This window comes from Mustela nivalis, assembly GCF_964662115.1.
Source record: "Mustela nivalis genome assembly, chromosome: 8".
Taxonomy (NCBI): Eukaryota; Metazoa; Chordata; class Mammalia; order Carnivora; family Mustelidae; genus Mustela; species Mustela nivalis.
In genome coordinates this window covers 115,605,237-115,627,227 of record NC_139027.1, presented here as the reverse complement: position 1 = coordinate 115,627,227, position 21,991 = coordinate 115,605,237, and the positions used below count along the sequence as shown (strand labels likewise).

The following is a 21,991-nucleotide window of genomic DNA, read 5'->3' as shown; positions in this document are numbered from 1 at the left end:
TCCCCTTCTTCTTTCTCCTCTCTTGGTTAGACTTGTCTGTTTATTTTAGTTTTTTGCTGTCACTTTCTGCTCACTTCTCAGTCCACTTCAGTTGACCCCTCAGTCAGTTTACTCCAATTACTCTTGCAAAAGTCACCATGTGACTTTCACATAGCAAAGAGCAAATCCAAGGATAGGCTTCAGCCTGCCCTTCCTTGGTCTCTCAGAAGCACCTGACACCCTCTCCCTGAAAGAGCTGTTGCATCTCAGTTTCCCTTGTCAGCCATTCTCTTCCTCTATCTGCCTCTGAATATTCCCAGGGTTTTACTTTCAGCTGTCTGTCTCTCCTTTCCTCTTTCATCATCTATCCCCCGTTCCCCTTCAAGTTTTGCAATAAATAAATGGCATCATCATCCACCCCGGGACTGAGCCAGAACTGAGAAGCCTCCTTAGGCCTCCTTGAGTTCTCCTTCCCCTTACCTTCTAAATCCAACCAACCACCATGTTTCACTCCTATTTGTCCCATTTCCCTCAACCCACATGGTCACAGGCCTCATCCCTGATGCCATCATTTCTTCCCCAAACAACTGCACTGCCCCCTCACAGTGACTGTGCTTCCACTCTTGTTCTCCTATAATCTATTCTCCACAGTTCAGAGGGGACAACTTTCATACATGGAAAGCTTTTTAATGCCTTTATTTCATTTTCTAGGGAAGGACTGGAATCTTTCACATGGCCAAAGAAGACTTGTATGGTCTGGCCTGGCCAACTTCTTTGGCTCCATGGAAGGTCACTCTCCCCCAACTCTTATATTCCACCAAACCCATCTTCTTTTATGTTCCTTACACTCTCATCTCAAGGTGCTTTTCTCCTTTTTAAAAAAGGGCTCACTGATCACCTTTTAAAAAAAAAAAAAAGATTTGTAAGTAATCCCTATACCCAGTGTGGGGCTCGAACACAAAACCCTGAGATCAAGAATTGCACATTTCACTGATTGAGCCACCCAGGTGCTCATCTTACTACCTTTACTCATCATTCAGATCTCCCCTCAGAGAAGACCATGTTCTCCAGCTGTAGTCTTCACAATGCCAAGTTCTCTTTTCCTTCATGGCATCAATCAGAGTTTGTAATTATGTTATTTTGTGAGGTTGCTTGATTAATGTCTTATTTCTCTACCACACTACACACTCCATAACGGCAGACACCGTGACTGCTCGGTTTTTAAAAAAAGTTTTTTTAAGTAATCTCTATGTCCAACATGGCATTTAAACTGTGACCCAGAGATCAAGAATCAAATACTCTACTGACTGAGCCAGCTAGGCACCTCCATGACTGGTTTACTTTTTAATCATTTATTTCTTGCTTAGTATGTCGTATGTTCTCAACAAATAGTACCTAAAGGATATTTTTAAGATAGTTTCAGTTATGGACTGAATGTTTATATCCCCACAAAATTCATATGTTAAAATTCTAACCCCCAAAGTAATGGTATTAGGAGGTAGGGCCTTTGCGGGAGGTGATTAAGTCATTAGGGTAGATCACACATGAATGAGATTATAAAAAAGGCTCTTATAAAAGAGCCTCCTGAGAGATCCCTTGTCCTTTCTGCTATATAAGGTCATAGTGAAATGACTGCTTTCTAAGAGGAAGTGGGCCCTTATTAGACATTGGATGGGATAGTGTGATCTTGGGACTTACCAGTCTCCAGAACTTAGGGAAATAAATGTTTTTTTGTTTATAAGCAATCTAGTTTACGGTATTTTTGTCATGGCAGCTAAAATAGATTAAGATGGTTTCCTTTATTCCCTACACTTTCCTTAAATTGCCCTTAGTGTGTATCATGTGGAAAATTCTTTATATTTCTTGTATTATCCTTAAAAATATCTCCTTAAGTTTCAGGAAAATAGGGGCTCTTAAAAGTAAACATGACTCTGATTCTTCTTCTGAAGCTTAATTCGAGGTAAATGACTCTTTAGGCAGAAAAAGATGACCCTAAGTCCCAACCATGGCAATCTGTCTCACTTCAGATTGGACTGGATTTAGGGAAGAAAAGAGAGGAAAGATCTACTCTCATCTATCCATCAGAGGAACCATAACCAGCAGGGGCCCTGTCGATTACCACAATAAGAGAGATGCTAAAGGAAATACCTCAAGAAAACAAATGTAGCAACCCTAATGCTCCTTGTCTTTCTGGGGCTGGACATTTATGCCCAAACCTTTTTACTCCCCATAACATGCTATGGATCCCTGCCTACTAGCCCTTGGACATTCTGCTTCCTAGCTTCCCTGGGGGTAGGGATGGAATATAAAATTCCTTTCTTTAGATTTCAGTAAGTTACAATGTTTAAAAAGCTAGTTTACTATAAACCTGTATTTTAAAAATTTATTTTTTAAAAAGATTTTATTTATTATTTGAGACAGAGCAAGAGAGAGACAGCATGAGCGGGGCAGAAGGAGAAGCAGGCTCTCCACTGGGCAGGGAGCCTGATGTGGAACTTGATTCCAGGACTCCGGGATCATGACCTGAGTAGACGGCAGCCGCTTAACTGACTGAGCCACTCAGGTGCCCCTAAAACTGTATTTAAAAAAATATACGGATGGGGGCGCCTGGGTGGCTCGGGTCATGATCTTAGGGCCCTGAGACTGATTCCACACTGGGCCCCACATGGGCTCCCTGCTTAGTGAGAACTGCTTTTCCCTCTCTCCCTCTGCCTCTATCCCCCTCTTGGGCACTCTCTCTCTCAAATAAGTATTTCAAAATAAATATATATGTATATAAATAGAAAAGCAGTAAACGGACAATTTTGCAAGGTATGAATTTCTTACCCTGTGATGACTAAAGTCAATTTGTATTTTCCTGACTCTACCTTAGGGACTTAGATGCTCCCTCACAACCACCCTCCTGGTCAATCCCATTTTCTCTATTACCATTCACCTTTCTTCCCCAAGAAACTTACCTGTTTTCAGTTATATGGCTGGAGATCATTCCATGACTGAAATAACTTCTGAATGGCTAAAAAAGAAGCCAATATTGTCTATCTTAAGATCATAATTTTATAAAACAATCACAAAACCCCCTCATATATGTACATATGAATGTAGGTATTGTGTGTGTGTATTTGAGAGAGATGTTTACAGATTATTGTAAAAACATGGAATGACAAATGTAGTAGAAAGCAACATGAGTTTTTAGGGCAGGTAGCAAACAAAAAAACAGCAAAAGAAATAAAGAGGCTGCAAAAGAAAATGGAAGGTAAAGAAAATCACCACCTATGGTCCAAGTTACTAATCATGTAGGAATTTTCCCTTCTATTAAAAATTTGTTTTTCTACATTTCTAATAAAGGAATATATTTTAATTCTAACACACCAGTTTATTTTTATTTTTTTTATTAAAGATTTTATTTATTTATTTGAGAGAGCGAGAGCATGCAAAAGCAGGGGTAGGGGCAAAGTGAGAGAGAAGGAGACTTGCCACTGAGCAGGGAATCCAATGCAGGGCTTGAACCCAGGACCCAACATATTAATTTAAAATCAGCATTGAGGGGCGCCTGTGGCTAAATGGGTTAGATGGCTGCCTTAGGCTCAGGTCACAATCCCAGAGGCTTGGGATTAAGCCCCACGTGGGGCTCCCTGCTCAATGGAGAGCCTATTTTTCCTTCTCTCTTTGCCTGCTGCTCTACTTATGCTCTCTCTCTCTGTGTCAAATAAATAAATAAAATCTTTAAAAATAAGTGAAAAATAAAATCTCCTTTGAGAAAGAATCCACAGAACTTAGAAGTACACTGAAAGAAGTTTCCCAGGAAACCACAGAAGTATTTTTCAGCCTTGGTGTGTATAGTACTAGGCTAAACACTAATCTAAACTTGATATGCAGGGTCTGTGCTAAAAAGGTTCAAAAATTCCTTACTACCCACCAAAAGGCAATTTTAATCTACTTAAATAACATCTATTGTTCTTCCCACACACTGATTATGTAAGTAATATATGCTTATTTAAGAATTTAATAAAAACCACCTACAATCTCCAATAACTGTTAACATTTTGGTATATTCTCTTCCTATGATACATCCATAGTATATGGTTGTACCAAAGCCTACTAGTTTTCTATTCTTGGAAATTGTATTGCTACTAACTCTTATATCATGAATAATACTGTAATAAACAACTTTTCATAAATTTTATTTGCAGCTCTGATTATTTCCTTAAAGCAGATCTGGAAATGAAATTTTAGGGTAAATAGGCAGAACTATATTGCCAAACTGTTTTTTGAAGAACATCTGGGATGCCTGGGTGGCTCAGACGGTTAGGCATCTACCTTCAGCTCAGGTCATGATCCCAGGGTCCTGGGATTACGCCCTGCACTGGGCTCCCTGCTCAGCAGGAAGCCTGCTTCTCCCTCTCTCACTCCCCCTGCTTCTTTTCTCTCTCTTGTTCTCTCTCTAATAAATAAGTAAAATCTTTAAAAAAAAGAAAAGAAAAGAAAAATGGTATTTCATTGCTGTTTTATTATATGGTCCTTTGATTTCTAATGAAGGAGAGTATTTCAGATATAGTCAATGGCCATCTGGATTTCCCTTTGGTAATTAGCTGTTTACTTACATCCTCTGGATGTTCAATTGGAGTTTGGGGTTCACAGATCTCACTGATCTGTAAAAGCTCTTTCTATATATGTTAAAATAGCTAAATTTTACTGAGGGTTTACCATGCGAACTGTGATAAACACTTAAATGCATTATCTCAAGTAGCCCTAATAACCTATAAGGTTTATTCAATCACTCACCTGTCCAGTTAGTTAATAATACTGTACTAATACTAAAATGGGGGGAAAAATGAAAATAAAATATAAAGTTCAAACATGAAAACCTGTTCAACCTTACTCACAATTTCAAAAATTCCATTTCTTATCTATAAGACTGTGAAAAATTCGAAAGTGTGACAATACATCCTATTGGTGAGGCGGTGGTCAAACAGGCACTCTCATATATAGCTGGTGGGAATGCAAATTGGTCAACCCTCGTGAAGAGAAATTTGGCAATAGCTAACACAACTAAATATGCACTTACCTTTTGACAATCACATTATGAGGTATATAAACCTCCAACAATTTAAAAACAAGAAAAAAGAATCCAGAAAACTGAAAAGGACATCAGTGAGATGCGGAACTACTTCAAGTGGCCTAATACAGAGATAATTAGAGTCTCTGAGAAAAAAGGTGGACAGAAAAATACCTGGACAAATAATGGCCAAAAACTTTCTAAACTTGATGAAAACTGTAAATCCACAGATCCAAGAAGCTCAACAAAAGCCCAGCACAAGAAATTTGAGGAAACAACTCAAAACTAGTAATAAAAGAGAAAATCTTAAAAGAAGCTAGAGGGAAAAAAAAAAGACCAGTTATATACAGAGGAACAAAGATAAAGAATAAAAATTAAGATGAATATTAAAGATAAAGAGGAGAACATCACAAACAATGCAAGGGAGAAGATAGTGGAACAGCATCTTCCAGGTACTAAAAGGAAAAACACTGTCAACCAAGAATTCCATGCATGGAAAAAATGTCTTTCAAAAATGAAGGTGAAATCAAGATATTTTTTCAGACATATGAAAGTTGGAAGAACTCATCATCTGAAGATTTGCACCGTGAAAAATATTAATGGACACTCTTTACGGAAAAGGAAATCATACTGATGGAAATCTGGATCTACACAAAGGAATGAAGAACATCGAGAACAGTAACTACATACACAAATACATGAAATTTTAAAAAATTACTTAAATCTTTTAAAAAAGTATTAAAAAGGATTAAAACAAGATTAAAAAGAGAATTAAAAAAAGAGAACTGACTGCTTAAACAAAAATAATAGCAATGTATTAGTGAGGTTTATAAAATGTAAAAGTGAATGCACGACAACAAAGATCAACACCAACTCCAAAGGCTGAGGACTGGCAGTGCAAGCCCAAGGCAGAATCAAGTGTAAGCTCAAGACCACTCCTCTGATCCTCCCTGTGACTAACTCTGGGGACCGGCCTATGCCCTGGTTCTTGATTTAGATACCTTAGTTTACTCATAGAGTGGGTTTTACACTGAATCTAGTAATTTCACCATTGTTTGCCTGGAAAGAAAACTTACCTAGGGGTTCAACTGAGGAAAGGAGTGCTACTCACACGTGGAGAATTACTTTTAGGCCTAGTAACTAGCAACTAGCACCCAACAGAATTCCTTTCCGACAGAGGTACCACCAGACTCTAAAATGAGCATTCTTCTCATATAGAAGCTGGCACAGAAAAACAACTTCTTTATAGAGGTTGGTAGGTTGGTATGGAGGCTAAAAACTTCTTTACAGCACACAACAAAGCTTAAGGCAATAATAACCCAAACATATAAGGATTGGTACTGTTGAATTTTGAAAAAAATTAACAAAACTAAAACAGAAAAAATAAATAAGTTAATCAGTTTTTTCTCTTTGGCCCTTTCTTTACATACCTCACCCGCCTGAGATTCAGAAAGTTCCAGCAGGAAAGGAATTTCTGTATCAAAATTAGCAAAGAAGCTAGTCCACTGATGTTCAAAAGCCACCAAATCCTAGGAAGAAAATGAAAAGGATAATGCATTTGGTCACATTCAGAGGTACTTTAGAAAACCAGAATCATGAAACAGCATCAGCTATCAAAATACTGAATCACTTAAGTATATTTTAAAAGTTAATAGCAAACTACAGATACATGTTATCACATAGATAAACCTCAAAAACAACCAAAAGAGGCCAGATATAAATGACCACCTGGTGTATGCTTCATTTATATGAAATACCCAGAAAATGCACATCTATAAAGACAGAAAGTAGATTAGTGGTTTGAATGAGGCCAGGTAGAAACAGAGACTGATTACAAGTTAACACAAGGGAATTTGAGGGGTTGATGAAAATGTTTTAAAATTCGATTGTGGTGATGGCTGTACAACTCTAAATTTCACTAAAAATTCCTGAATTATACACTTTAAAATGGGTAAATTTTATGGTGTATAAATTATATTCTAAAAAAGTTATTTAAAAATAAGACAACAATGTGCACCCAGTGCCTTACTTCAGCAATCTTTATTAGAGAGAGGGACTTATTTATGAGGCACCTAAAAGATAGTATATCCAGTGACAAAAGGTGGTCACACCAGTGCAGCTTTGTTTAAGGACAAGTCAGATGACCTTAGTTAGAAGTTGGGTGGTGCCCTGGGTGGCCCATAGCCCTCTTATCCCTCACACCCTGCTCTAGTGGTGGTGGTGGTGGAGGGGGGGAATTGCAAAACTCTGTGCCTTTCCTAGTTGACTCTCGGTGCAACCTACCTACCTCCCCCATCCCAGCTGCTTTTCAGCCTCTCTCATTCCTGCTCCCAATTACCACATATTGTTTTGTGCTTCTGGCTTTCCTTTAAAACATCGTTAGTTAACCAGAATACATGAGTTAACCAAAACACACCAGTTGCTTAAGATACTCATAGATGCTCACTGGAGCATCTTTACTCATTCTGTTTTTACAGAGGTATCTTACACACACACACACACACACACACACACAAATAAGTGCATACTTATAACTGGTAACCTACGGTTATCTGGGTTAGACTGCTCTGTCATACCACCTCTGTCCCGTGGCCCAGTAAACTAGACCTTCTGAGTTTGGGCTCCTGACCTGCTGCTATTGGGTCCAATTGGTGGCCCTGATCCAGGATCCAAGAGAGTCTGTGCATTTTGGGGAATATATTAAAAAAGATGGGGCATTCTGTTTCAAAAAATTCCCTGAGGACTTGTCAGTACTAATTACAGAATAAGGTAGAATGAATCATTAAATACCGCTTTCAGTTCCATGCTATGAGTGAAATGAAAGATATGACGAACTCTCATACTTAAAATAGCATTATATCTGACATGTCCATATAAATACACACACACATGCAGATTCTTAAAACGTCCTAACAGCCTTGCATTTCTCTATGCCCACTTTATACATAAGGAGACTGAGGTACTGAAAAGTAAAGTGACCTGCCTGAGGATGGAATACTAAAGAGCAGAAGTGGAAATGTATCTAGGTAAGAGATACCCAGATCCTGTGTTTTTTCCACCAGACACACTATTCTCCACCTTTTCCCTAATACAAATGGTGCACTTGTGGAAACAGATACTGTGTATATAGGCAGAACTGGTCAGTTGCATCTGATGATGAAGAAAGGAAAGTTTATCTGCATAGACTCTTTGAGACCAAATCTAGAACACAGGCCCAGAGAGATATCAAGGTCAGATAAGCAGTAAAGGTCTGAAAATCCCAAGAACCATGACAGTGTGCCTTGGTTCTTGGCTGGTAGAGAAGGATACTGAACTTTAGACAGAATTTTTGGCCATAGGCTGACATCCAGCTTGCTAGTGGCTCGAAGTCCATATCATGGCACCACCAGTAAGTTGACCTGGCTTAAGGACTAGGCAAGGGGAAAGCACTCATGTCTGAAGAGTTCCTCACAATGTTCAAAAAGAGAGGATTCTGGGGCTTTCTGTGTATTTCAGGGGCTTTCAGACAGGTTCCTTCTCTGTGGCTAGAATGCTCATACCCCCTCCTCCTCTGTCTGGAAAAATCTCTGATCACCACACATGACTCCTTTGGGAAGCAATCCTGAGCAATTCCAGGCAGTTATTTTCCTTACTCTCTATGTTCCGCTGTGATAAGAGCAGTTACTAAAGAATACCACTATTATTGGTCTAAAAGCCCATTAAACAGTATGAGTGGGGGCCAGGTCTACCTATTTCTGTGTTTTAGCATAAGCACAGTATCCAAGAAATAGTAGGATCAAGTTATTATTTGCTTAATAAACCAAGAAGCAGGTGCGTGTGGGTAGCTCAGTCGGTTGAGCATCTGACTCTTAATCTCGGCTTAGGTCATGATTTCAGGATTGTGAGATCAAGCCCTGTGTCAGGCTCTGTGCTGAGCATGGAGCCTGCTCAAAGAGCTGTCAGCAGTGATTGGCCAGTGGGAATTAAAAGCCTAGATGCTGGGCACCTGGGTGGCTCAGTTGGTTAAGCGACTGCCTTCAGCTCAGGTCATGATCCTGGAGTCCAGGGATTGAGTCCCATGTTGGGCTCCCAGCTCCATGGGGAGTCTGCTTCTCCCTCTGACTTTCTCCCCTCTAATGCTCTACCACTTCTCTCTCTCTCTTAAATAATTTTTTTTAAAAAATCTTAAAAAAAAAAAAAGCCTAGATATCAATTCTGGCTTAAGATTACACGTCTTGACAAAGGGGAAATAGACGTGAGCAGAAAAAGTATTTGGATGGTGGACAGAAAAGAGGGTTTTATTTTTTATCTTTTTAGATTTTATTTATTTAGTTGACAAAAAGAGAGAGGGCACAAGTAGGGGGAGGAGCAGGCAGAGGGAGAGAGAAAAGCAGGCTCCCCACTGAGCAAGTAGCCTGATGCAGGACTTGATCTCAGGATTCCAGAATCATGACCTGAGCCAAAGGCAGCAGCTCAACCAACTGAGGCACCCAAGTGACCCAAAAAGAGGGTTTTAGAGAAGTTTGGAGGCTATGAAACAGCTCAGAGAAGGGAGAAGAAAATAAGGTAGATTTTTAAAAAGTGATATGGGTACAAACTGCTCCTTTTTCAGTAATTTTTCTAGAGACACAAAGACTAGAACTGCATTTTAAATACTTCTGGCTGTTGGATTTGAATTTTATTAATATTTGTAGACTCACCACAAGAGATCCCTGCACAAATTTATGGTTATACATGTGTATAGTATTTTTACCCCATGTGGGGTTCAATGAGCTATTTGGAGATCTACTTCATCAGCTTGGAGAGTTCTTGGACTTTATCAATTCAGATTTCCTGTTGCATTTTCTCTCTACTTTCCTTCTGTACTTCAACTACACTATGTAAGATCATTTGACATTGTTTGGCAGATACTGGACGCTTAGTCTTTTTTTCTTGGTCTTCCAGTTTAGAAACTTCCTTTGACCTATCTTAAAGTTCACAGAACTTTACTTCATTTGTATCTAACCTGTTATTAAGACAGTCTAATGAATTCTTCATTTCAGGTATAGTATTTTTCATTTCTAACATTTCCATTTGGTTCTTTTTTCAGTTTTCAGGTCTCTGCTGAAATTCTTTAGCATTTTTAATAGTAACTTGAAATTTTCCATTAGTTAATTCCATGATTTGGACTTAATTCTCTTGCCTGTTTCTTTTGTTTTTGGTTTTTTTTTTTAAGACTTTATTTTAAAGTAATCTCTGCGCTCAATGTGGGGCTTGAAGGGGCTTGAACTTACAACCCTGAGATCAAGAACCGCATGCTCTACCAACTATGCCAGCAAGGTGCCTCTCTACTGGCTGTTTCTTAACAATGAAATTTTCTTACTTTATACCTTCTAATTTTTTTATCATATGCCAGACATTTTGTTATTAAAGTTTTCACTGAGAAACTGAAGTACGTAATATTTACCTCTAGAAAAGTATACCCTTTCTTTTATCAGGACATTAAAGTAGGGATCTAGGTAATTTTGATCTATAATTGATCTGGGTCTGGGTCTTACCACATTCGTGCATTTATTAATCACTAAATTAAAATATTTTGAGGGTAGGATCTGAATTTCAGTTGATTTTGCTCGTGGGAAGTCAGAAAGCCAGGAAGGGCCTGGTCTACAGCCCACAGTGATTACCACTATTGCTTCTTCAGCTGTAAGATGTCATTGTTGGCTGAGGTGCAATTAAAAATGTCCTCCCAAGTGGTCCCTCTCAACTGACTCCAGAGATGTGTGCAATGTTCTTAAAAACACAGTGTCATGTTTGGCCTCCATGTGTGACGTATAGCATCCTCATATTCCAAGGACTGCATGCAAGTGCGGTATGGGTCTCAGACACTTGCAGAAACTCCTAAACTACTTATTTCTTGTCCTTCATTGTGATTAAATTTTCTTTTTAACTCTCTTTTTAAAGATCTTATTTATTTATTTGACAGAGAGGGAGAGGAGCACAAGCAATGAGGAGCAGCAGAGGGAGGGGGAGAAGCTGGTTCTTCAATAAGCAGGGAGCCCAATGTGGGGCTCAATCCGAGGACCTTGGGATCATGACCTAAGCTGAAGGCAGATGCTTAACCTACTGAGCCATTCAGGCATCCATGTGGTTAAATTTTCTTTATCATTTTTGCATTCTTATACTATAAATTTTTGCATGTTCACTTTTTTCATAATTAGACTAGCCATGGATGAATGATGATGATGATAATTAGGTCTTTTCAAAGTACAAAAAGTTCAGGTTTTATTTTTCTTTTATACTCCTATTTAATTAGAAATGTTTAAACAGAATGGATGCTCAATTTTATCAAATGCCTTTTAGGCATCTATGGAATGGTCACAAATGGTTTCAAGGAGAAAAATTAGTACAGTGATTACATTAATAGATTTCTTGGTACTAAACTAAATATTGGGACGCTTGGGTGGTTCAGTTGGTTGAGCAGCTGCCTTCAGCTCAGGTCATGATCCCAGTATCGGGAATCAAGTCCCACATGGGGCTCCTTGCTTGGCAGAGAGCCTGCTTCTCCCTCTGCCTGTCTACCTGCCACTGTGTCTGCCTGTGCTCACTCTCACTCCTCTCTCTCTGACAAATAAATAAATAAAATCTAAAATAAATAAATAAATAAGCTAAATATTGCACCCTTATTAACTCCACTTTGTCAGAGAATATTCTAACATGATACCACATTCTACTTGCTAATATTTTACTTAAAATACAGGCATTAAAGGGATGCCTGGGTGGCTCAGTCAATTAAGCATTGGCCTTCAGCTCAGATCATGATCCCAGGGTGCTGGCATCGAGCCCCACATTGGGCTCCCTGCTCAGTGGGAGTCTGCTTCTCCCTCTCTCGCTGCCCCTCTTCCCCTCTGCTGGTGCACTGTTTCTCACTTCCACTCTCTCAAATAAATAAGTAAATAAATATATAAATGATCTTTGGAAAAAAATACAGGTATTAACACTGACAAGTAAGACTAGTCTGCAATTTCCGTTTTTGTTACTTTTGTTGGGTTTTAGTATCATAACTAACTTCATTAAAAGGCTACACACTGTTCTTTTTCCATGCATACCTAGCTATGGTCACTGAGAGACACCACTGAGCTGCTTAATCACAGTACCTGTTCCGGTAGCCTCAGTTTTATCTGTTGCTCCTCACTGGAAATTGCTCCCCCCAACTTAATGCTTTCTTCCAAATTCAGACATTAAAGGTTGATCCTCTAATCCAGGAGTCAGCAAGTTCTGGCTTGTGGGCAGGCCACATATCTTTGTAAATAAAGCTTCCTTGGAACACAGACACACCCATGCATTTAAGCATTGTCCACCGTTGCTCTCCGGCTACAATGGCACCACGGAGTAGTTCTAACACAGTTCTAACAGAGGAGGGCACACAAAGCCTACGCTTGCTGACCTTTGCTCTAATTCTGTGATTGTTTTAAGCCAAACCCCATCTTTTTAATCATTTCATCTCAGGGAAAGAGTGCAAGAAGACACCATCTGTGTTGTTTTTTTGAAGCCCAGCCCAACCAAATGTTTTTAGGTGAAAATGTCAACCCTAGGAGGCAGCCTGGGTCTTGCCTCAGGTAAGGTTTCCTCAGAGTGAAAGAGGCACTATCACTTTTCCTCCTTCCACTTCCCCCTCCTCAGGAGTTCAAGATAACAATCGGGGAAGAAGTGTTCAAACAAAAACATATCTTGCATTTTTTCAAGTTAAATAGCGTTAGTAGATAACTGAGCTGGCTCTAACGTATACATTAAATACAATTTGGCTTCTTACTTCTGAAAGCAAACTCTCCAGAGACATAGGATCCATCTTGCTGTAGACATTCCATAGACTCAAACTCACATCCTGCAACTGCAACATAAGGGTAAAAACATTGAAATAAATGAGTCAATATCACTACGATAATCAGAAGTATCATAAATGACTATCTTGGTGAAAACTCAATGATTAGAATAATAAATCAAAATCTTATCAATTATATTAGAACCAATACATTTTAATAAATGCTGTCCCATTCAAGGAAACTATCTTTACAGAAACTTTGGTACATATTTTGAATATCCTTCTGAGGTCTCTACTCAATGCTCTTTGAATTATGTTTTTTCAATCTAACTGGTGGGAACAGGAACTGTTCTCAACCCTTAGCATGTATCAGGCACTGTTCCTGATTACTTTTCAGATTTTTTTTAAACTCTGCCCTTGGTAGTTACCTGACACATGAATGCACTGACACTTCTGCTGAATACTTAGGATGGGGGAGAGCAGGGGAATCTTGGCAGATCGTCAAGGTTCTCTCTGGGCACTTTCCTTTTTAGTACTCTGGCAGCCCTGCTCTCAACAGACTCCACTGCATCTTCTCCACTTAGAAAATACACTGGGATCCACCTGGGTATCCCTCCACCCCATGCTGTGGGCCTGGAAATTTTCTCAAAGTAGTAAGCTAGAGTAATCATAAGGCTGACCTTGGCTATTTCTCTCAGGGAATCACTATTTTTCATTGTCTGACGTCTACTGTCTTGAAAACCATTGCTTCACATATTTTGTTTTTTGTTTGTTCTTTTGGTTTGGCTACGTTGAGTTGTGGTGGGAAGGAGAGAAACCTGGTTCCTATTGTCTTATGTAGGTGACTTATTTTTTCTTCCTGGAAGCTTTTTGTGATCTTTCATCCTTACTGTTCGAAAAAGGCATAGGTAGACTTAAGGCTTTTTCCTTTCCTTTTATACTTGCTAAGTCATTTAATTTAAAAGTTTTTATTCTTTTTAATCACTCAAAATGTTTCTTTTTAAAAAATTTTCTCCCTTCTGATATTTCTGCTCTGTATTTCTGTAACTCTCACTTGCTGGCTATCAGACTTCTTGGATCAGTTCACTATGTCTTTTAACTTTTTTTCCTCATATTTTCTATCTCCTTGATTTTTTAATTTTATATTTTTAGAGAATTTCCTAACTTTACTTCCCAACCCCTCTATTAGTTTAATCAATTATAATTTCCCAGAGCTCTTATTTTCTTTATGTTAATTTATCACCACATAATGCTTGTTCTATAGTCATCCAATCTTCCTTGTCTGGGCTTCCTAATGAAAATTTTGTGCCTTAAGTTTTGCTCTATATCTTAATTACCTTTGGGTCTTATTCAATCCATCTTTTTTTTTTTTTAATCTTGATCTTTTCCTTTCAAGTTACAGGCATTTAATCAAATGTCTAGTGATCTTTGGTTGCTTGTTTTTATTTCCAAATATTGGAAGCTTTATGCTCTCAGCAAAGCTTGTCAACTACTAGAAATTATTTTAGGGAGAGCAGAAAGGCAGGAGGCAGTTATTCAGGATCTCTACTCCCTTATATTTAAAATTCCAGGGACGCCAGGGTGGCTCAGTTGGTTGGACGACTGCTTTGGGCTCAGGTCATGGTCCCGGAGTCCCGGGATCGAGTCCCGCATCGGGCTCCCAGCTCCACGGGGAGTCTGCTTCTCCCTCTGACCTTCTCCTCGCTCATGCTCTCTCTCACTTCCTCTCTCAAATAAATAAATAAAATCTTTAATAAAATAAAATAAAATTCCAAAAGACTGAGTTAATATATTTGGCTCCTTCCTCTGTATTCTGAAACAGCTTTTCAAGTATCAACTGATTTAATTTTTTGAAGGAATCTGATTTCTAATTTTATTATTTTTTTTATAATTTTTTTTTTTTTAATTTGACAGACAGAGATCACAAGCAGGCAGAGAGAGGAGGAAGCAGGCTCCCCACAGAGCAGAGAGCCCCATGCAGGGCTCGATCCCAGGACCCTGGGATCATGACCTGAGCCGAAGGCAGAGGCTTTAACCCAGAGCACCCAGGTGCCCCTGATTTCTAATTTTAAACATAAACCTTAATTTTACTAATAATTTTGAGACATAATATTTCCTTACGACATCTCCCTTTTTAATTTTGTGTGCTCTGCCTACCATATCTCATTTCTCTCTTTACAAACTCCATTCTTAAAAGGTATAAAAGAGACATTTCCTCATTTTTTATTCTATTTTTCTTAGAGAAAATCTTTTTAAAAAGCATAATGATCTATCTCTGCATCAAATATGCTATGGTCTCTTTCTTAAATCTTATTGAATATTTTCATAAGTCTTATTCCACCTTTCATTATAAAGAGCTTATGTTTGCACATAAAAAGGTAAATGAATGGTTACTCTCATTATTCAGAAGTTTGCATATAGAATCCTCTCCTTGAGAAGCTAGTTGATGTAAATTTACTAGGTGACAATTCCAGAAACTGGAGAGTTAAGGAGGAGGAAGCTGGAGGCAGGGTAAGCTCTATCAGAGGACCTTCCTTGTGCTGCTTCTCAGAAAGAATTCTCTATATGTGTAATTCAGTTTGGCTCAACCTAAATGCCAGGTAAAAGCTTATGTGGGTCTGGTTTCCTTTCTTGTGTTGGTACCGAGTACATCCAGGACAAAGCAGACTCTGGGTTAACGACTTTCTTCTGGGTATAGAAATACAATAAAACAGAATTTTTAAAATTTAAGTTTTAAGTGTCTGTAGTTCTTCTCTTGGCCTTCAAAAGACTCAAGAGTCTTTCTGGCTCAGAGTTATCAGGTCTCTGGTGTGTGACTCAGAGTGGAGTACTATTCCATACCCTAAAGGCTGGTAAGGAAGGGAACCAGGGTCTGGGGAGAATGAGAGGGAAACAAAAGGAAAGTATTTGAGAGAATGACAATTAGCAGCTACAAAGAAAAGCAGGATCTAGTGAAAGGGATCTTGAGAGAAGGCTTATAGTTCTCACTGTGTGAATTGTTAAGTTTCCTCCCCACTGCCCACTCGACCCCATTGAACACCACCCTACAGGAAAGATCTGTATTATCCTGTCAAGTTTTTTGGGAGGGATTTTGTTGGGCTACCTGGGTAGGTCAGTCAGTAGAACCTGAGATTCTAGACCCCAGGGTGATGAGTTCAAGGCCTATGCTAAGCATGGAGCCTACTCAAAGAAGGGAAAGGAATGTTGTTCCTTTTGGATGTGTCTGTACAGTGTAATGCACCTTAAGGCATGAGTCCGAAAGGCTGCCTCATTTGGTCTGTATGAACCCTGCAGCCCCCTTGTGTATTGCTTCCCCCCCCCCAAAGTAGCGCCCACACCCAGCACAGAGTCTAGTGTGGAGCCCAATGTGGGGCCTGAACTCAAGACCCTAAGATCAAGACCTGAGCTAAGATCAAGAGCCAAATGCTTAACTAAGCCACCCAGGTGCCCCAAGTCCCCTACTCTTCTAAATTAGAGAGCACTGAGGCATCTGGGTGGCTCAGTTTGCTGAATGTCTGATTCTTGGTTTTGGCTCAGGTTATGATCTCGTGGGTGGTGAGATGGAACCCTGTGTCAGACTCTGCATTCAGGAGGGAGTCTCCTCCTCTCCCCTCCCCCACTCGTGCTCACCCACACTCTCTCTCTTAAATAAATAAATCTTAAATAAATAAATAAATAAATAAGAGAGTATTACTTCCTAGCAGGGGCAGCTCTCACAGCCTTTTAAAGTTCTGTTACTTACAGTCAATGTGAGAATACTACAGTTTTGGAGCAGGAACAGTGGAGTCCAAGTGGTGTGCTTCTTTTCAACCCCACATCCCATGTTCCTTCCACATTACAGGGCTTACCAGGCAAGAATCCATTTACTTCCAAGGGACACTGCTACTTCTCGGAAGGAGGGGCAGTAATTAGCCCTGGGCAATCCTTCCTATTCTATGCCTAATAGTATGTTTCCATTTTGAGCATGTCGACGCTCATTCTCTGTACTGGGAGCAGGTCATCTCATTGGGAGATGCCTACGGTGATACTGCTAACCTACCAGGCCATCCTCCTTAATATGTACCCTCCTTAATATGTAAGTGAGAGGGTGACCCCCCTCTCCCAGACTCATTCATTAATTCACTCAACAAATATTTATGGGTCATCTCCTAGACAGAAGGAATACTGAGATAAAAGATACTGTTTGGAATGCAAAAGATAACCTTCTTATTCCTCTAGTATGCTGTACTTATACAAAATTCTGCACTGTGCTTTTCATTGCTCTTGAATAGTTCTCAAATTATATGAATTTCTGAGATACAAACAACAACAATGAAAAGGCTGTTTTTTGTTTTCAAGGAGCTTCCTATCCAGAGACCAGGGGTGGGCAGGAACACGAGTAGGGGTGTGTGAAAAATGTATAACATAGGACAAAGAAAGCTACAAGAGGAATCAGCTTAAGTAGACTGGAAGAACAATGGACTCAGAAGGGGGAAAAGAGAGAAAGGAAGACAGAGAGAAACTCCTAGAAGAAAGGACAAAGGAGTTTAGTTTAGGGACTAGCTTTGCATAGCATCTATTTTCCATTTCAAGTTTTTTAACTTGTTCCATGCTCTTGAGAGATCACTGCTAGCTTTTCAGTGTTATAATGATGCCCACTCACATTGTGGGGGCCCTTAATAAAAACAGCAGGTGGCAGACAAAAGCCAGGCATACTGCCTTTCATACATACCTCGTATTTCATGGTAAAAAATCCATCCCCTCCAATGCCCTCAAGTGCAAAGGCCTGTACAATTGGCCATTTCTCTACTACAAACATATCAAATATCTGCAAGTGACCTAGAGGAATCAAATAAAACAACATGTATCAAATACTATCCTGGATATAATAGTCTAAACCTGATCTAATGTGGTTAGACAGGCATCACCTCTCTCAAATTCACCCCAGCCACATTTAGCAAAATAAAAGTGAAACAGATAAAATGGTTAGATATTAAAACTAGAAATACAAAATGAGGGACGCCTGGGTGGCTCAGTTGGTTAAGCAGCTGCCTTCGGCTCAGGTCATGATCCCGGCGTCCTGGGATCGAGTCCCGCATCGGGCTCCTTGCTCGGCGGGGAGCCTGCTTCTCCCTCTGCCTCTGCCTGCCATTCTGTCTGCCTGTGCTCGCTCTCTCCCCCTCTCTCTCTCTGATAAATAAATAAAATCTTTAAAAAAAAAAAAAAAAAAAGAAATACAAAATGAAAGTCCAAGAAAATTCAAACCATAACAAGTTACAGAAATTCAGATTTCTCTATAGCATATTTTCACATTCTGGTTTCCTAAGTGAGAAGTTAAGTTAGTAAATAAATAGTGGCCTATTACATCTGACTTGTATCATTTAGTGGATATAATTATTAACAGACTCAAACTTGGCTCTCCCCCCTTAAGAAACACAGCCAATCAACTTCCTCAAGGGAAAATTACCAAATCAAAAACTTTTCTTTCTGTGCTTGCTTCAGCAGCACATATACTAAAATTAGAACAAAAATTTTTCTTTCTTATAGCAATAGCTCTAATGCACAAAGTTTTTAAAAAATAAGATATAGCACTGCTAAACTTGTTGATTATTTTCCTTTATTTTTACACATTTTTTAAAAAAAGATTTTATTTATTTATTTGAGAGAGAGAGAGAGAGAACATGAGAGGTGAGAGGTTAGTGGGAGAAGGAGACTTCCTGCTGAGCAGGGAGCCTGATGTGGGACTCGATCCTAGAACTCCAGGATCAGGACCTGAGCTGAAGGCACTTACTTTACCAACTGAGCCAGCCAGGCACCCCTACACATCATTTTTGAGCCTTACTGTCAGCATATTTTTAACAGCTGCCTGAATTACTATTTCTTATACCAGGAGCCTCCACAGCTATACTCTCCGTACAATTAAGTGGCACAGCTAGAAGGCAACTGTGGTAAATACCTTTATCAATTTTTCTATCTGACTAGATGGCCTGCTGTGTTGTCATAGAAATTTCAGTTATGAGTACCAGCTTGCACAGAAAAATCCCCAAATTTCATTGTGCTTGATTCTCTGCCTTTAATGAAAATAGATCAATGGGTTTCCCAGCTGAATGCCTCCAATGGAAGGAGGGAGCAGTAGAAATGCTGGGATTCACACATCATCCAAGCAAGGTTCTAATATGGCTTGCTGTCAGACACTGACCTTGGGAGCTGTAAGGAATGCCAATTCTACTACAATCTCGAACCATGTCCACAAAGCTGGCAATTTTAAATTCTTCTGCAGCTTCCTCATCTTCATACTGAAGAGGGAAATTGAGGGGAAAAATAGGTTCTGAGGAGACATCATACAAAATCCCCTATTTTCTTGATATTTTATCAATCAGAGTTATCTCAAATGACATTATTATAGAGGACTGCACCCAAGAGGGTGTTTCCAAAGCCCAAGTTTTGTGTTTCCTGGTCAGACACCTGAATGCAAGAGCTGAAATTTGCCTCAAAAATTCCCCAGAAGCTCACATGTTGTTCAAGGGGCAACTGTATATATATATATAATTTTACTTTATTTTTCTTATTTGATCATAAGTCTGTTGTGTTATGTTAGTGATCATTTAGGATTGAGAGTAAATACCCTGAACTTAAAAAAAAGAAAAGAAGGGTTTTTGACCCATATTAGGTCACCATTTCCATGAAATCCTAAATCTCAAGTCCTGATTTGATTTCCAGCCAAACCCTTGAAAAGAACCCAAAAGGAAACAAATACCAAATATAGAAATGTTACAAAAGCTTATCAAACTCTCCTGAGGCAGTCCATGGCACCAGTCCCCTAAGAGAATGGGTACAGACTGGTGATAAACAAGCAGGACAGGAAGCTACGACTAGGTCCCAATTGAAGAGTCCCTTTTGTCTGTCAGGCATATAATTTAACTATAAGGTAGCCTCATAATGAATTATGAAAATTTCCACTAAAACAAGTAACTTTTTTGTGTGATGACATCCTACAATTTGATCTTTTTAAGGGACCTCCTATTCTAGATCTATACTTTTCTGAAAGAGTATCCTCGGAATGTCTCTGAGTGCCTATTCTATCTTCCCTTCTTACCTCATTTTCCGTCATACAGTGGAAATGCAGATTTCTCCAATGTGCCACATAGGGTAAGAGATAGCGATAGTTGACAGGATTACAGTACAGATGGACACTATCTGATTTAATCAATATAATTACATCTGTAAGAAAAACAAAATTAAATCACAACACTGTCAAAGTCATCTCCTTTACACATTTACTGTTCACATCATTAATAATACCATTAAAACTATTTCAGAGACAATGTAAGAAAACTCCAAACTGAAAAGTTCTTTATAACTAGGCAACGTGACTCAAAGTGACTGTGTAACTCGTGTGGGCAGCAAGGACTTTCTAGTTCCTGTGCAATGCTCTCATCACTGTGGCCCTCTGGTTAGGACAATGAAGGCACAGAATAAGTCAAAAGAACAGCTTTCAGGATGTTCTGCTTTTGTAAAGTTCAACACCATCAAATCTGTGGTACCAGACTTGGGTGTGTACTTTGCTACAGAGATAAATACCAAATGAAAACTCCATAGCCTAAAGCCACTGAGGCAAGAAATAGCATGGAATACCACTGGTAACATTCTTCTGTAGGCATGTCTAAAGTTCTTGGCTGTTGACTCAATGTAATCATGGGCCTGAGGACATCACTATTCAGCTGTGGGAAGGGTTACTGTGTATGAGGGTGAACTCTTTCCTCCCAGGAAAGGCTGGGAGGAAGGAAGTAGAGGCAAGAGGACAGGCTTCTATAAATAGATCAGCAGCTCACAGACTCCAGAAAAAAACATGGATGTTGGTGGGTCAAATAAATAAAACAATCCCAAGTGTGCAAATAAACTTAGGTAAGTTAACAACAGTCCTGGCATGGGGCAGGAATACTAAAGCAGTTTGAGGATTGAGAAAGAAAGCAGTCATACTTCCAGAAAAAGAGCAGAGATCCACTGCCTAGCTTCTGAGAAAGCAGAGCCACCACAGGCAACTAACAAGAGAGTGCTAGGGAAGTTGCTAGAGGATGGCTGGAAGTGAGAGGAGCAAGGGGGCATCTGAAACAGCAGGTTTAGGGCAATGCCAACACAGTAATACAAAGTGACAGCCTATACTCTACAAAAACCTAGGCCCAATGAATACCGACAGCAGCTGACCACGCCTCTTGAAATAAAGCTCCATGATGCTGACCTTCAGTTTTTCAAAAATCACTCTGTGCCCCACACCTGGTCAGAACCAGGTGTTCTAGGGAACATGGTATAGGGCAGCCTATTCATTGATGACTCTCAGTTAATCACTAGAATCAAAAGGTGGCAAAGGATGGGACAGAGATCACCTCTCATCCTGCTGGTTTTCTTCATAAAGGCCTTCTAAGGGCCTTGCCCCGAATCACCTGTAGATTGCCTTCTGAGGAGTTAGAGTTTAAAGTCACATGGAGAGGCTGAGGGGGCTTCCTGTGTAGACTGTACTTTACGCTAATGTGTAATACTCCACAAAGAATTAGGGTTCAGTAAAAGAAATAATGCAACAACTACTGTTCTACTCTCAGAATCTCATAGGACTCTGATGTCATTGCTCTGAACAAAATTAACAGTAAAAGATAAAAGTGTAAGAAAACTGGATGAATATGCAAATTATTTTAAAAGTGTTTTTAAAAAATAAATTCTTCATGTTGGCCTCTTTTCCTCTCCTATAGAGATCAAAATGTAGATGCATAAATCCAGTGATCACAGTTTGCCAACTACTTGAATTTAAAAATATGAATTTACTAACTCATTTTTAATTCATTAATGATATATTAAATCAGTCAAAGAAAATGCTCATTTTATAAGTACCCATTGTGCCAGATGGCAGGATAAAGACAATTATAAGCATAAGCGAAAAAGGCACACCTTTGAGGATTTAAACTATTTCCTTAATTTCAGGACTACAATATCCTTAGCAACTTTGGCTGCAGTGAAATGTGTGGCTGGTATGAGCATCTGTCTTTTTATAATTCTAAATGGCTGCCAAGATGAATTCTTTTTTTTTTTTTTAAAGTAGGCTTCATGCCCAGCATGGAGACCAATGCAGGGCTCCAGCTTACAACTCTGAGATCAAACCTCGAGCTTAGATCAACAGTCTGACCCTTAACTGACTAAGGCACCCAAGC

The 21,991-nt window shown here is 39.3% G+C and overlaps 1 protein-coding gene across 2 annotated transcripts in view; it reads right to left on the bottom strand.

Moving 5' to 3' along the window:
- The window catches only part of DNAAF9 (dynein axonemal assembly factor 9), a 128,559-nt gene that overhangs the window by 78,993 nt on the left and 27,575 nt on the right, over positions 1 to 21,991 (bottom strand). For both annotated transcript variants that reach the window (XM_082744534.1, XM_082744535.1), the window contains exons 4-9: positions 19,888 to 20,012; positions 18,991 to 19,087; positions 17,524 to 17,630; positions 12,804 to 12,881; positions 6,466 to 6,564; positions 2,937 to 2,992 (exon numbers count right to left, since the gene is read on the bottom strand). In XM_082744534.1, coding sequence (XP_082600660.1) covers positions 2,937 to 2,992; positions 6,466 to 6,564; positions 12,804 to 12,881; positions 17,524 to 17,630; positions 18,991 to 19,087; positions 19,888 to 20,012 — 562 coding nt within the window. The remainder of the gene's footprint in view (positions 1 to 2,936; positions 2,993 to 6,465; positions 6,565 to 12,803; positions 12,882 to 17,523; positions 17,631 to 18,990; positions 19,088 to 19,887; positions 20,013 to 21,991) is intronic.